This window comes from Ciconia boyciana, chromosome 21 (assembly GCF_034638445.1).
Source record: "Ciconia boyciana chromosome 21, ASM3463844v1, whole genome shotgun sequence".
Classification (NCBI taxonomy): Eukaryota; Metazoa; Chordata; class Aves; order Ciconiiformes; family Ciconiidae; genus Ciconia; species Ciconia boyciana.
This window is the reverse complement of record NC_132954.1, coordinates 2,029,527-2,044,981: the sequence shown is the minus strand read 5'-3', so window position 1 is coordinate 2,044,981 and position 15,455 is coordinate 2,029,527. Positions and strand designations below refer to the sequence as shown.

General features: G+C 41.7%; 1 protein-coding gene and 1 non-coding gene across 14 annotated transcripts in view; both read right to left on the bottom strand.

Moving 5' to 3' along the window:
- PUM1 (pumilio RNA binding family member 1) overlaps nucleotides 1-15,455 on the bottom strand; it is a 78,003-nt gene that overhangs the window by 24,605 nt on the left and 37,943 nt on the right. For 9 of the 13 annotated variants that reach the window (XM_072885452.1, XM_072885455.1, XM_072885453.1 and 6 more), the window contains 3 exons: nucleotides 10,661-10,754; nucleotides 9,199-9,315; nucleotides 3,152-3,303 (listed from right to left, as the gene is read on the bottom strand). In XM_072885452.1, the coding sequence (XP_072741553.1) occupies nucleotides 3,152-3,303; nucleotides 9,199-9,315; nucleotides 10,661-10,754 (363 nt within the window). The remainder of the gene's footprint in view (nucleotides 1-3,151; nucleotides 3,304-9,198; nucleotides 9,316-10,660; nucleotides 10,755-15,455) is intronic. The other 4 variants (XM_072885458.1, XM_072885460.1, XM_072885459.1 and 1 more) reach the window with 2 other exon arrangements.
- LOC140662264 (small nucleolar RNA SNORD103/SNORD85) lies at nucleotides 5,588-5,671 on the bottom strand. Its single transcript, XR_012046033.1, has one exon. It is a non-coding gene; the product is annotated as a small nucleolar RNA SNORD103/SNORD85 (small nucleolar RNA).

The following is a 15,455-nucleotide window of genomic DNA, read 5'->3' as shown; positions in this document are numbered from 1 at the left end:
TTTCATTTCTTGATAGACCTTCAGTACTCATCCTTTGTTAGAAGTGTTTGCAAGCCATCTGCGCCATCCCAGGTAACATTTTATCTCTGCTACAAAAGCACTGCTGAAAGCCCACTTGAGCAGAAACCTTAAAAAGCCCGACTTAGGAGCTGGGGGCTGATGACACGAGGTGACATGGGTTTTTCCAAGCTTGCAGCCCCCGTAGAAAACAGCGACCCAGTGACACAGCACTTACTCATTGGAAATAATGACCAAAGATCACACACCGTCTTTTATATGTAGCTCTTGTGGTTTAAGCACATGCTGCTCTCAAAAGGGAAGATGGCAAACCGACCTTTCCTGTAATTACCTGTGACAGGCTTTGTTTGCAACAGCCTTTTACTCAAAGTGGTGATGCAAGAGTCGGCACCCACTAGCGAGGTCAGCTTATTAAAAAAGCCATCCTTTGGTACTCTGCATGTCTTCTCGCAAAAAGTAACATCGTGTGTGTCACCCGATGAAGTTATTAAAAGGAAAAAATGACTTTGCGCACTGAGAAACCGGGAGAGGATCCTGAAGTTAACCGATTTAGACGTGCATCCCAGAGTTCGCTAGCGCTGTCAAAGCCTGAACGTGAACTCTTCAGCCTAGGGAGTCTCACAAGTTGCAGCTGCTTGGTAAGCACGCGCTGTGCGAGGGCACTGTACAGAATATACGCGATGGATGGCAGGCTGCAGGAAGTGAAATGCTGGCTTTTTTTAAAATACGCTATTAAGATGTTGTAAACATCACAAATCAACTGTCCATAATCATCGCTCTAGGTTTCCAAAACATTTGCCTCAGCACTTCTTAGAAAAATTTCATCCAAAAAATATACCCTGTATCCTCTTATGGAGGAAGGTTTGCATTAAAAACAATACCCACGATCCCCACTCATGCCTGCTTCACAGCTATAAAAGTAAAGAAAAATATTATAAAGCCTACCGATGATTGATATTTTTTATTTTAATAGCCTAAGCCTTTACAGAAGCTCTCTTAGCACACACCTCCCTCACAGGGAAAGGCTCGCGGTTTGAATGCCAACACATAAATGGCTTTAACACGCTCTTAATGCCGTTCTACCTGCGCGCACGGGTACGTGCGGGAGGTCTGTTCAACACGCTCCTGTCTGTGACCTGCCACGCAGGGAGGTTTGATGATTAACTTTGTCAGGAGCAAAGTGTTCTCCTCCTGATCACTGGTCCAGAATCGTTGGTGTGAAACCTCTCTGCTTTTATTATCTGAAAAGACTTTATAATACTACCAAACACTGCTTTTTGCTTTAGTTTTCAAAGCAGAAGCTAGTAAATTCAGCTGCCAATCGCTATCTTCTATAATTGCTATGTCAAATGCACGAGGGTCAGAAAGGCAGGCTTTGTGCTACTACAGGAAAGGAGCTGCCTCACTTTTCGGCAGGATAACAAAACCCATTTTGTTTCCAAGCAGGAAGTACTGTGGGATAGAGACCGATAAAGCCAACGCCAGGCGAGGACCAGCGCTTAACCAAATACTAGACAAACTGGCTGGGGTTGTGCCAGAGAGCCGGCCAGGTAACAGAAGCCCAAGTCCTCTTGACACCCGTCCTACGGGCCCTTCCACGGTCTGAAAGGAGGAAAGTGGAGCATATCCAACTGCGTGTGCGAGGGGAACAAGAACCAGAACAAGGATGGTGGGATGCCTCTCATCCTTCTAGCGTTTAACCTAATTACGCAGGTTTAGCCTGAAAGTCTGGATTTTTTTTTTTTTAAGAAATGCTGATTTAAATAGCAAGCTAACAATTTGAACTCCCATACGACTTTATAAAATGTTTAGGATGGCTTTTCGTCATAGTAAAGGAGGAAAATCATTGTTCCCTATTTAATTCTTGTACCAGTCTCTCAGCTTCCACTTTCTGCTCCACTAGCTGCTAGATTCACATTTGTGTCATCTGCATCAGAGGCACAACTATGATTAAATACCAGACTTTTAAAATGTTTATTTTACTTATCTGAAGTTAGGAAAGTTAACCTAGTTAAATTCCAACTACAGGGGGAAAAAAAAAAAAAAAAAAGGAAAAAAACCCACCCCCAAAAAACCCCAAAAAACACAACCACCCCAAAACTGCACAAGAAATTACACAGTGATTCATCACCAAGATGCATAACAATTTTCACCACAAGAAAAAGTGCAGGCTATATAATCCAATATGCTGTCACTGCCAAGGGATTAAGACAGAAGAGGTGGATGGTGCAAACCCCATCAAGCACACATCATTTACAAAGTATGTAAGGAAAAACTTCCCCTTATCAGCTCCCAGTGTGATCTCTTCATTGTTTTTTTTTAAAAAAGCAAATATCATTTAAACAACAGGTAATTCCTGTTGTTTATGTCTCAATAAATGTCTCAATATTCATCTCTAACACTGTCTCTATTAATCTCTAACACACTTAAAGGGGTAACAGCAAATCATATGAAAAACCTTCACTAACTTCATTAATTTTGTCCTTTTAGGTGTCAAATTCTCCAAATTTTTGTGCAGACTAAAGCCAAACAGCTGCACAGTTCGCCTTAAAAAATAGAAAATTCAGTGTTTTCTTTCTGCACTCATCTTTTGTCTTCAAGTCCTCACGCGGATACCAAACTAATTAATTTTGCTGTTACTTTGACCCTTTTAAAGCTAGTCTTCACTAAAAAAAGCATCCTATACTGGACGGCACCCTGAAGATAAGAGCACACTTACTGACATATAGTATTTGACACACATTATCATCATCTCCATGGCCTTCAAGTTGTAGCGATGGGCACAAAAACAGATAGCAAGACGATGATTTCTGCTCGCACGCCAACGGCGCGTCTTTGCTCCTGCGTCGCTCAGCGGTGTTCGAACTGATGAGATTATTTGTTTTCCAAAGCATTAACACACAATAATTCACCACCACAAATGGACGCGTGCTATGTTCCATGTGTGCGATGCATAAATGACGTAACGGAACGTATAGGTGTTTCTTTTGCTTTTTTTAAGAGAGGTCAAAGGCTCTTCTCCTCACTCACAACTGAGTGTCAGGAGCGGTCATTGAAAAAAAAAAATAGGGATTCTTCAGAGCTGCTGTGTTCCCTGTACGTGACTCAACGTGCAACGCATCCTACCCCTCACCTGTTGTTGGCCCTGCTGGGTTTGCTGAGTGGTCTGCTGATTTGCCGAATTAGTTGCAGCGGCGGCCGCGGCAGCTTGCTGCTGGAAGAGGCTGGCTGGATAAACTCCCCAGGGCGTAACTCCATAGTACTGGTGAGGAACAACCGCCGGACCTAAAATGTGAAGGGAATCAGTGAGCTTCTGTAGCGTGACAAGCGTTACACAGCAAACTGTCACCAAAAATACCTGCTCGTCATATTTAGTTTAACAAATCCTATTTCAAGGTGATCTGCTTTAAATCCTTTGCAAATAAGCAGAGATTCTGGCATTTGTATAATTCATTTTTAAAAGCTTAAAAGCCAGGCCTGAAATTTCACCTTTACTTGCTTTTACCTTATTGCATGAGGTCAAATTCTGCTACTAGTGATCCTGTTGAAATTCCATGTTTTTATTGTTGTGCCCTAATTTTATAGTGAAGGACCAAAACTTTATCTTTAACCAAAAGAGAAGGAAACTTGTTTAAGCACAGAGGTATACAAGTCTCTTCTACTCTCAGTTGACATTCACAGCTCAATAACATCTATCATTTAGCTCCCCAATAAATTGGAAAAACCTCTTTGCATCTGGATAGCATAAATTCTCACCCGTTTTAAATATTTTTCTAGCCACTCAGTCCTACTTTGCATTTACAAACCACCACAAAAGAGACTATATCTTTTCACATTCCTTCCTCTCCCAACTTAAGAGGCTTAAAAAAAAAAATAATCTTGGAGAGCACCAGAAAAAGCGTAACTTGTGACGATTCACTGTGTTTTAGCAAGTCTCAGGACACCGCACACTTAATTGGGCAATAGCAGAATGGCAGCCTATATCCTTAAATAATTCTAGCTGGCATAACGCTGAGGAAGCAGCGAGTACTCTGTGCTGAACAGTGGAGTCCCTCCCACCAAATAACACGTATGTGAATTCAATAATAATTTTTAATATGTCTGTTCTACATCTTTTGGAAAGGTCAGCAGAAAAGCAGAAGTATTTCCTTTGCTTTTCAAATACATCACCTATCCCACAGGTTCCTTCCCCGCAGTAGGAGTAACTTACGGCATGCTAGCCTTTTTAAGGTAGTGTGCCGCAGTCGTATGTGACACTGTAGAACGAACAAGTCTTTAGTGAATTTGAACCACACACTTGTTCTTACATGCAGTATAAATAGCTTCTATTTTAAGAGAGACAGTTAGCATTTGAATTCTAACCAAGTCATTTTAGCATTGCTGTTAGTTACGTCTTACAGTAAGACACTGCAAGGAGCACAAGTGTAACGCACATAAAGACTATGAGTGTTTGCTCCAAGAGGCTTAAAAACTATTTCCCCCAAAATGAGGGATGACAGTAAAAAGGGAGATGATAAAAGACGCTGCCGAGTTTAAGCTTGGATATGACAAAGGGGGGAAAATCCAGGAAGTACTTTTTTCTTTCTTTTTTTTTTTTTAAATACAGTAACATGTGTTTGTCTCAGATGAGCTACTACATAATGCAAAAGCAATCCACTGTGCAACAGTCGACCTCAGCCTGGACGAACTACTGCTCCCGCAATCAGTACTGCAGCCTGGCAAGATTCAGCAACACTTTGAGATATTAATTTCAGATGTAATGTCAAATATTAAATTCATATTTCAAAAGTGTAATAGTTACTCTCCTTTATTATTTTGTTTTTAACCGCTGTACTTTCCCCAAATTTAGGATTTTGTAGCATCATTAACACACATGCCCAGCTCTGTGTACAGCAGGGAGATGTTACAAGCAGCCTGTTGCCTAACGCCAGGCACTTTAGCAATACGTGCTGAACAGTCGGATTTGTATCTCACACTAAAGCTCTGCCACGAAATCCATCCTTGCTGGATTTACTGTGTACTGTCAGTCAGAGAAGGTGACTTGTCCGTCTTACTCAGATTTGTCTTGGAGCAGCAACCACTTGTTTCTTACCTTCCAACCCGGAAATTCATGAGCAGTGGTAGCTAAAATGAAAACGCCTGCAGAAAATGAATCAGTCCCACAACGGTACTGCCTATCTTGACCTAAGCAGTTACAGACACATAGCTAATCGGTGGATTATAACCTGTTTATATTCAGTCAATGCAGATCAGATGGCAACTGTTAGGGTGCTTCTGCACTCAACAGGAAAATAGTTGCAACTGCTCCATTTCATTCAAGTAATTAGTCTGAGTTTGCCCTTAGGCTACTGGGAAGTTGCTGCAATACCCTTTTATCTGGGCAAAATGTAGGCATCTCTCTGGGTTATTTTAATCTCAGTTCTAATTATCAAACAAGCATAGTCTAGATGGGTTTTTTTGCCTAGTTAGAGGTTGCTCATCAGATCTGCAAAAGCCTTAGGTGTTTAAAAGAAGAAGAGACACAAAGTCTTTGAAGTTTGCAGGCAGCTGGGCTTAAAAGAGCTGCAAGTCTGGCTCAGCTCATTTGAGCACATGGTGAGGCTCATTATTGAACAGTGTTCTCAGTGAGGGCAAGCGTGTCATCATTGCCAGACTTATAAAAACACGCAGAGTGTTTCTTTACTTAAGGAGATATTGCACCTGCTTTTACACTTATTAAAGATACACATACACGAGAAAATAAAAGCCATTCTAGTGCCTTTGAAATAAAATATTCCCACTATGACGTCTCACACATTGGCCACAGACACCCAGAAATATTCCTTTCAAGAAACATTAGCAAAACTATCTGTAAGTGTGTTCATAACAAAATTTTTGCTTTTAATCTCAGCCTTCACACTCAAATTTCTGTAAGCAGAAGCCATACCTGCTCTCTGCAGGAACAGCCAGCCCCCTCTTGCCAAGGATGAGGACTTAGTGACCACCAGGTTAAATGGCCTCAAGAACCTCACGTCTGAAAATGCAAGGCTGCAAATAGCAACTTTATCAAATACTATCGACTTGTGAGCTGATCACTTCACAATTACCAGTACAGCACCACAGATATCCATGAAGCAGTGTCTTTTTTAGGGATGGGAGTGAGAAACAGCTGAACTCAAATGGCTCCGGTGCAGCCCCACGCAAACCCTGTGGTACAGCGCCTGGGGCCAGCACAGATCCAAAAGAGGAGAGGCACCCTTGCATGCCGCCGTGCCGAGGCAGCTGGGGAAGAGCCAGCTGCATGCGCTCCCCCGAGCCCCAGTCCTCGGCGGTATGTGCATGCATCCATACCTGTCTTCAGCTCTGAGCTGGCTCTGCATGGGACACAGGTCAGCACCAAGTGAATGCGGCTTCTAAGAAACCCACGCTTGAGAAGCACAGTGCAGACACATCCAAACTGACTCTACCTTCAGTCTAGGAGCACTGTGTTTTTCCTGTATGCAGATTATTCCAGCATCCACTTCTCTACAAAGAACAGAAACTTTTCTACCTGTAACACACCACCTCAGAGGGAATCAACATTTCCCAACTTGTCTTACAAAAGGCAAGATTTCTTTTTTTGAGTGACATCTTTCTCAAATGATAGAAGGCAATTTCACAACACTTTTTAAAGACAGCAGTATCTTCCACATGGTTTAAACTCACAAGTGATTTTTTTTTTCTTGAGTCTAGGAAGCCCTTCCCTCTGCATTCAAATTCGTTCTTTAAAATGCTACTATTGTTGGGAAGAAAAGAGTATTATCACAGGGCTGACAGTCTTACAATCATGAAAAAGCTGCCATAATGGCAGAATCTTAATTGACAGAATTATCTCCGCCATAAAACACACCAAAGTTTCCCCTCCACTCTAACAGCAACTGTGAGCAATAAACTACCAACAACTCTAAACTCATTTCTTCCATCTCATAAACTTCTCCAAGTCCTCCCAATTTAATGCTCCCATACACATCAGGGAGGCCTTCTCACTTTATACACAAGTCTAAACATCTAAATTGCACCACACCCCTTCAGTGCTGCACTCGGTCGTGACAGAGAAAAGGCTTTCAAAACTGCTCGAGTCTAGACAGAAAAGGTGCTTCTCCTAAAACAAACATCAACAAGGAGTGAAGTTTGTTATATGGCCACTTCCAGCTGTTAGGGTCCAAAGCCCAACGAGATGGGTGAAGTGACTCGTATTTCTCAGTGGTGTAACACTGTAAGTACATTGCAGCGCATTACACATTCTTTTGGTTTTTTTTCAAGAGTCATAAAGTTTAAAAATTATTCAAGTAGAGATCCTGATGCCAAATTCTGGGATGCTTTAGTTATCCCGGGGTACGTTATTTCCTAGTTCGAATTTATAAGGCCCCAATCAGATATTCAGACAGCCACAGCTTCAATACTGCTGAGAAAAAGGAAAAAAAAAAAAAAGTTGTCACAAACACGCTTGCTGTTTCCTAGAAATCTGGCAGCAGTTACATGTGGTCTTTCTATGAAATCAAGATGCTGACCTCCTGCTCCACTGAACTTCAGTGTGTTACTGAAGAATGAGCACTAGCCTTAGAAGCACTGAGGTGATGCAAAAGGCCAACCAGAATCCTCTTTTTAAAGTATTCGTTTACAAAGCACCTCTTCTGACTGTAACTGGAATTGCTAGTGTTCTAGCACTTCTTCCCCGCTAAGTCCTGACTGAAGCTTCCTACTTATATTTGCCACCAAGAGTTCAGGTCATTCATTCACTGCCACACATTCATCATCACATGATAGTTTATTGACTCCTGGACTATTAGAAATATCCTTGTACTCTAACTCTTGGCTTTCTTCCATTTAATCACAGCATCATTTGTTTGCCAACAACATGTTGTTACCTAAACTTAATCTTGCATTGTTATTATGCAATCAGCATACAAAACTCACAGCAGCCAAAGAGTCCAAAGCCCACATCTTCAAATTGTAATCTTGATTCTTTACATACTTCCATACGATCCATTAAAAATGCCATCCAACTGGGTAACAGTTGCCGAAATCCCATTTCAGAGCTTGACCTGGTACTGGCCTCAAAGCTTAAAAGCTAAGCAGGGGTTATGTAAGAGCTGTTAAACACGCCGAAAAGTCACGTACCAAACCACAACGCTGTTTGGCAGAGCGCTATTATTATTCACGTACAACCAATGTTTTACGGTTTTGATTTGGTACAAGCCATCCCACAGCGGAAGAGATTTGCAGTGAGTATACAAGTTGAAAATGGAGTGTGGCAACAGCATGCAGGCTCCACTAAAAATCACCACTACTCTGAACTAAGTAGTTTTTATTTAAAAGGTAGAAGGCTTCCTCTCCCAGTGGCTCACGGAAAGAAAGCACAGTTATAAAAATGTTTCTCTGAAAGTACATTCTTCCTTTGTCCTCAATGCTTAGGCAAGAACTTTATGGCATACGCAGCAAAAGTTCAACGTACAATGTGTTCTTCACACTGCCTGATAAGCTGTTTTACCGAGCTGTCATCTCAAGATACAACAATTTTGGCTATGACAGTTGGCAAGAATTTGGAAACTGATACGTGAACGTTTGGGAGAAAGATCTTGCACAAAGGCAAGAGCCACCATCTTTCCTTGCCATCTGGAAAACTGCATATTCATGGTATAAGCCTCACAGCAGATATGAGATGTTTTTACCTAGCGAACCTAAAAAGCATAAATTCTTAACAGACGCTAGCAAAAGGGAAAGATATAATTTGCAGGACACAATACAGTAAATCAAGCTAAACAGCGACGAGATACAACTTTCCTGGCAGGAAAACATATCCTCCATCTTTCTAGCATTTAATGAGTATATTTTCAAAGGTATCTCTCACTACTGTCAGTTACCCAAAAACCCCCAAACATGTAGCAACATTCATGTCTGCAAGTGTTTCATTTCAGATTTGCTCTGGTTGTTTATCCTCAACAGCAAGAGAGCTCATAGCAAGTGTTATACAAGAATTATCACATTTAATCTAAAGAAAGTAGGGTTTCCGAGACAAATTCTGTTTCAGCTCACTGATGTACAATTATCACTCCACAGAAATTACAATGTACTAATATTTACTTTCCACAGTCACAAACTCAAGAGCAGTTTTGGTACAGAAAATGGTCACAAATACACGGACAACTGGAAGCATCTCACCTAATGTCGCAGCTGCTGCAAGTCCGGCTGAGTACGGATCTGTTCCCGGTGGAGCGGCGCTGATGATGTACGGATTGGGGACAAAGGCAGCAGGAGCTAAACCTGCTGAAAACATACCTGTCAGTAAAAACAAACTTAACTAGAACTGAAGCCCTATCAAAATACCCCTGGCTACCTGGCTGGCGAACACAAAAGCTCAGGTTGCTTTAGTATTTTCAAGCTTTTTACAAGCTGTTTTCTATAGGGACTGAGCAACCACTGCATTTCCCAGAGTCTTAAGAAGAACAATCTACAGAGGATATATTTTACATAAAAGAAACCCAATTCCAAGGATGCAACGCCCCATAAGGAAAGCTGAAGTGGTAAAATACTCTATATACAATACCCATACTTGCTCAGGTGTCTCTGCAGCGCAGATACACCGTTACTGCTTAAGTGACTATTAACAGCAGCTAGACATTAACATTATCTAATTGCTTGTTACTCTTCTGTATTTTCTATAGCAAGTTGATCAAGAACCAATTTACCCTACTTTCTGAGTTCCGTGCCCACTACACAATACCAGTACTTCAATTAATCAGTTTGGAAGGAGCTCAGGAGTGTACAGGTAACATGGCAGGGCATTATCACTGCCGTGTAGGCATTACCTTCCTCTGCAAGGAAACAGTTTAATCATTAGAGAAATTACCGGTGGGCGGGAGGGGGGCGTGGAGGGGAGGTGAAGGTGAAGGGGAGTAAGTTAAAAAGCTAAATAATTTTAATTCAGGTCTATCCCTGAACTCCAATACGCATACGAGCGCACTGCACAGAGCTGGGAGAGTCCCAACACATTTGTATTGGGCTTTGGGGTAGGAAGAACTACAATTTAAATTGCTTATTGTGCTAAAAACATTTAACCCTCAGACAGTTTAACTCCAGTCATCCATGAGTAGCCCTTCTACAGTTCTTCTGGCTTTCTACGCACAGGATTAAGTGCTTTCTTCAGAGTTAATCTATACTGTTTTAATAATATGAATCATGTGTTTGCATAAATTACATCTTTAAGTTAAAAGTCAGACCCCAGGCAGCTGAACCACAGGAAGCACATTCAGGTGTATATTGAACTGTGCATTTTTCCCTCACTTCACTGTGCCGCTTACTTCAATTCATGCCTCACTCAGAGCAAGGAAGTACTTCAAAACGCCCTCACGACTGAGCAGCACTCTCAGCAAGGGTAAGAGTGTCATTCCTGCCAGACGTGAATGCTCTAGAGCTTTTAAAGTATGCAAGAGATACCTCCAGAATTTTTCAAGTAAATCTTCAAACAATATACTTCTGCTTGCGTGTTGATTACCAGTTGCAAAAACATACTTAGAATTCTCTAAAACCTACCAATCCTTTTTTCCCCTGCTATTTTCCCCAATGTATTCTGATGACTAACAGAAGTCCAGTAAAATGTTAACGTATTAAATGCAAGACTTACCTATGTGAGGCTGATGGGCAGCTGCCAACGCGTACTGCTGCTGCTGCGCTGCTGTTAGCTGTTGAACAGCAAGTGCATTCGGTCTTTGGAACAACTAAAGGGACAAAAGCACAAATATGGTCCTTTACTCATGCACAAAAAGCGTTCTCTTGCTTCCTTTTAAAGCAATTCTTTTACACTAGATTTATTTTCATGACTACAGATACTCCTCTTTAAAGGGAAAGATTTCAAAAGGAACTGAAAAAACCAAACCCCTTTGAAATCAATTGCCCATGATAATCCACCTGAAAAAAAAAAAGGAAGTATTTCTGAAGTTAAACCACAGCCAGGGTTTTCTCTGCACAATGCCCGAAAGCCGTTTTTTTTCCTACTCCTCAAACACAGAGCCCCTAACTGCAGCCTGTGGATCAGTAGTAGCTGCCATGAGCACTTCCAGATCTTGAACGCCACAGAGTACAGTGAAATCGCAGTTACGCCAGCGGACAACCTGGGCGACTCTCCCAGATGGTCTGAAGCGGCAAGCGGGACGGCAGGAGGACTGCAGAGCGAGGCCTGGGAGAGATGATACGCCTGAGATGGCTTCAGAGCCAGCTGAAGAGCCGTCAGATACGATGCCAGCCTCGGGAGCTCAAGAACCCCGGGGCAAAATGCTTCCTTTACCTGCCAGCCTTCCATCTCCAGCATCTCCTACGTGAATCCAGGCAAGGAGTGTGAATTCTTCTTTGACCACAGAGAGAAACCAGACCTGGGCACTTTTTGGTTAAGTCATCCAAAGTATATACAAGTTTACCAGCTTACTAAAATCTTAGGGAGCAATGGGCAGTGTTCTTGAGAACAGTCGTTCTCAATAAGAAAAAAGAGAGTTACATTAGTCTTTAAAGAAAAAGTATTTTTGCTTAGGTTTGTTTCATTTTCATTCATCCAAGTCCTTACTAAGCTTGCTTCCCCAGCTTCCTATGCCAGAGCAGATGCCTCTACCTCAGTGAAACACTCCCTGAATCAATCCATTAGCAGACCATCGCTCAGCAATAATTAAAACATTTAAGAATACACAAGCTGAATAGCCACTCTGAAACTATCCAGAAGCAGTGTTTATCCCCACTTACTTCCAGAACTGATCATTTCTGAGGTGTGAACGACTTCGCAAACCTCTGTGATAAATGTTTTCTCTCTCCACTCACTTGGAAAAAAACAGGCCTAAATGCTATACAATTTTCACACCTATTATCTCTGCCCTCCTTTCAGGCAAGACAAGCGAGCTACTTCAGCTGTCAGAAGCAGCAATAATAATTCTGTTCAAATTTTTGGCAGAAACTCACAACCATCAAGAAGAAGCACGGAAGCATTTAGAAAATTAGGGGGTTTTTTTATAGACAAAAATTGGAGTTGGTTCTCCTCAGAGCAGGATGAGGAACTGCACTGTTTACGCGGAAAATCTGAAAGAAAGATAGGTGATAGTCTCCCTCTATTTCCTTCTCTTTTTACAAGTTCAAAAGGGGGGGGGGGGGGGGAATGCAAGGGATCAGTATCAGATTTAAGATGTGGAAACTCAGTACTTAGGGGATCCAGAATTGATCTTCTATGTGCCAGAAACCTAGTCACAACTGTTTTCCCCAAAGACTGCTCACCACTTAAGATGCTGGGGTCCCTCCATCCATCCAAGGAGTATTGTCACACTGCTTATGGAGAAACATATCAATTCGACATTTATTTTATGACCTCCCTGGGCCTAATATCAGGAAGGCCATAAAACATTCCTAGCAGTCTTCATGCAAAACACCTTTTTTTTTTTTGCTTTTCTTTTTTCTTTTATTAAACATGTCATTCAACAATATTTGATGTTTACACAAAGTTGAGTGCTTATAAGGGGTGTAATCTTTGTGAATATACCATCTGTCATTAGTAGCTGGATCGAATGCTCTACTGACATCTTTTAGTTTAAAAAAGCAAGGACATCATGGACAACGTGACCTACAGAAAATGGAATGAGGGATACTGGCTCTGTAGGAGCCTCCAGCAACATCTCGTTCACTGATCAGCACCAGCAGATAAGGAAAAAAAAAAAGATAGATAGATAGATAGATAGATATAGAGATAGAGATAGATATATATCCCCTAAACTGCTTCACTGCTGCGTAGAGATACATCTAGAACAGGCATCCTTGGTTTTGTGGTCTACTTTTGTACTGAGTTCAGCAGACCAATATTTTATCTTTCTTCAGCTGCAAACACTTCACCAAAACCTTTAATTTTCATATTGTTTTGCATCTCTGGGATCTGTTTGCCCAGTCTGTTGACATGTATTCTGCCAAGGTGAACAGAAGAGAAAAAGGCTAGATTATTAGTTGCCTGTCTTCAAGGCAAAAAAGCACTCATCTTCTCTGAAAATACTTTTACGTTTGCTCAGTTTACATGTGTGATAACTTACACGCCTCCCAAATGCATCTCAAGGATCCATTTTTAAATTACAAGTACTAGCAAAAAAAGAATGCACAGCTACTCAAAGCATGAATATTTCACCTGCTGCTGGTTTTTTTTTTGTTGCCTGCTTGCTCTCTCCCCCTCGTGAGCACAGCAGATGACTGCTAAATTTGACTTCCAGACGTACAAGTACCCACACCAGCTTCGTGCATTTTAGTTTTGCTGAAATCAAGCCACAGCATCCAAAACACTCTGCAAATGGCTGTTGTCAGCAGCTGTTAGAGTTTACCTAAAGACTCAAAGAGGGAGATTGAAAAGATGCTCCTTTACCTAAAGTTACTGGTATTACAGAAGGGAGGAATAAGGAACAGAGTGGCTGGGCAGAGTCCTTTCATCTGCTCAAGAAAATCACCGAGAGTACGTCTGCATCTTTAGGTCAAAGAAACCTAAAGACTTAGCTCCAACTTAGTGACGCTAACTTCCTCAGACAATATTCTTGAGCTTCTTTAAAACCACGTGCAGACGTTCTGCATTCACACCGCACTGCAAGCATGCGGAAGGGCTGGATTCTTTCCGCCTACAGCAGACCTCCTCTCAAATCTTTATGGAGTTTCCCTTCCAAAGAAAGGTCAGATAAACGTTGGTACCTAAGCCACACACCCGGGCAGGGACTCTCCCTCCACCCGCTCTAAATCGCAGTTTCTGCAAGCCTGCAAACCCAGGCTCTAGGCTCCGCTTACCCGGAAGAAACTCAGTGTGAACAGCTAAAACTTTCTGCAGCTGCAGATTTCACGCTGCCTGTAGCAGATACAAGAAAGCGGAGCCAACAAAAACAATCACAATTTCAGCCTTTACTTAGCCAGATAAGCCCCTACGCCACATGAGCTCTGGGAATCATCAACTCTACATATTTAGGAAGAGTTATTAAAGCCTCAATGCGCTGTCTCCATCTGCTGACAGCAAAGACCTATGTTCCCAAAAACTACGTATCAGTATTAAATTGTGGTGTCCAGTAAGTGGAAAAAGGAAAAGAAACTTCTTTAACAGGAATATTAACTAGAATTTACAAAGCAAGGCTGAAGTTATAAAAAAGTACGTGTGGAGCATTTTAGCCTATTAGAAGTCACAATCAGAGCGAAAACCTACAAACTACTGACACAGTTTCAGAGGAGGTCAGTAGGATCACCTGACAGTTCAAGAAGCGAGACTATTTTCCTCTCTCACACATGTACACAAATGAAGTATCATTTACAACACCTGGGGGAGTTCATTGAGGGAATTCCAAGAAACCAGAACATCGCAGTCTGTGTTATACAGTTATGGGAACACTGTAAGATTAGATTTCTGTAAGCCAGTTTCTTCTGCAATATAAACATCTGACATGTCTAATCAGATTACACGTGGTTAAGACCTTCCCTTCTTAATATTGCTTTTAGCTGTACTTGCTTGTAATCCCTTCAAAGTATATGACGCTTCCCAAAGGACCGAGAAAGACACTTTTACAGACAAGATCCTTTTGTTCAGGACATATTTCCTTCTGACAACTGAATGGAAAAGACTACACTGCCAAAAGACAGATTTCTTTCATACAGGCGATAACTGGCAGACAGTGAATACCAAGAAACATTGGCTGCTGGATATCATATATTAAGAAAATGGGTACAACTCTGAGCCAAGATGCGTTGCATTTACACAAATGTGCACTGAGAGGCCACATTTGGCAGAAGAGTTAATCCTTATCTTTACCACAGCACTTAGGCTTACAAAAGCCTGTCGTTTGCATTTACTGTAGGTGTAAGTAGCTATTGCAACAAAGCTGAAACTAAAATAACAGTCCTTATTAAACAGCCCGGCCTGCTTATTCTCAGCATGACCTGGGTGGGAGCTAAGCATGCCAGAGCGACTGGGTGGGCAGGCAGCTGTGCTCACAGCGCCAGGACCTCCTGCTCCCCACCAAAATTCACAGGTCAAAGAGACGACAGAGAACTGCAGCTTCGCAGGCAACCCAGCAGAAAGTTTTAAGCATGACTACATGGAGATGACATGAGCTCTACATGGGTATTACCCATCCACTTTATACAAAGAAAAAAAACCCAGGCCCATCTACAGGGCCAGCCAGAGCCAGAAAGCCGTACTGCAATCACTTCTGAAATCAGCACACATTCCAGGTCTTACTTCAAGAGTTTTTATCTCCACTAGCTAGGTGCAAGACGTGCCAGATTTTAGATCCTATTTTTAAAGGCTGCAAGAAACAAATAAAAACTACTTGAACTTGTAAATGAGCCTTAATTTAAATAAAATATACTAACAGACAAAATACAAATTACAGGCTTCACATTCCTGCAGTTACTTTCCCATATCTAACAGTTCTTTA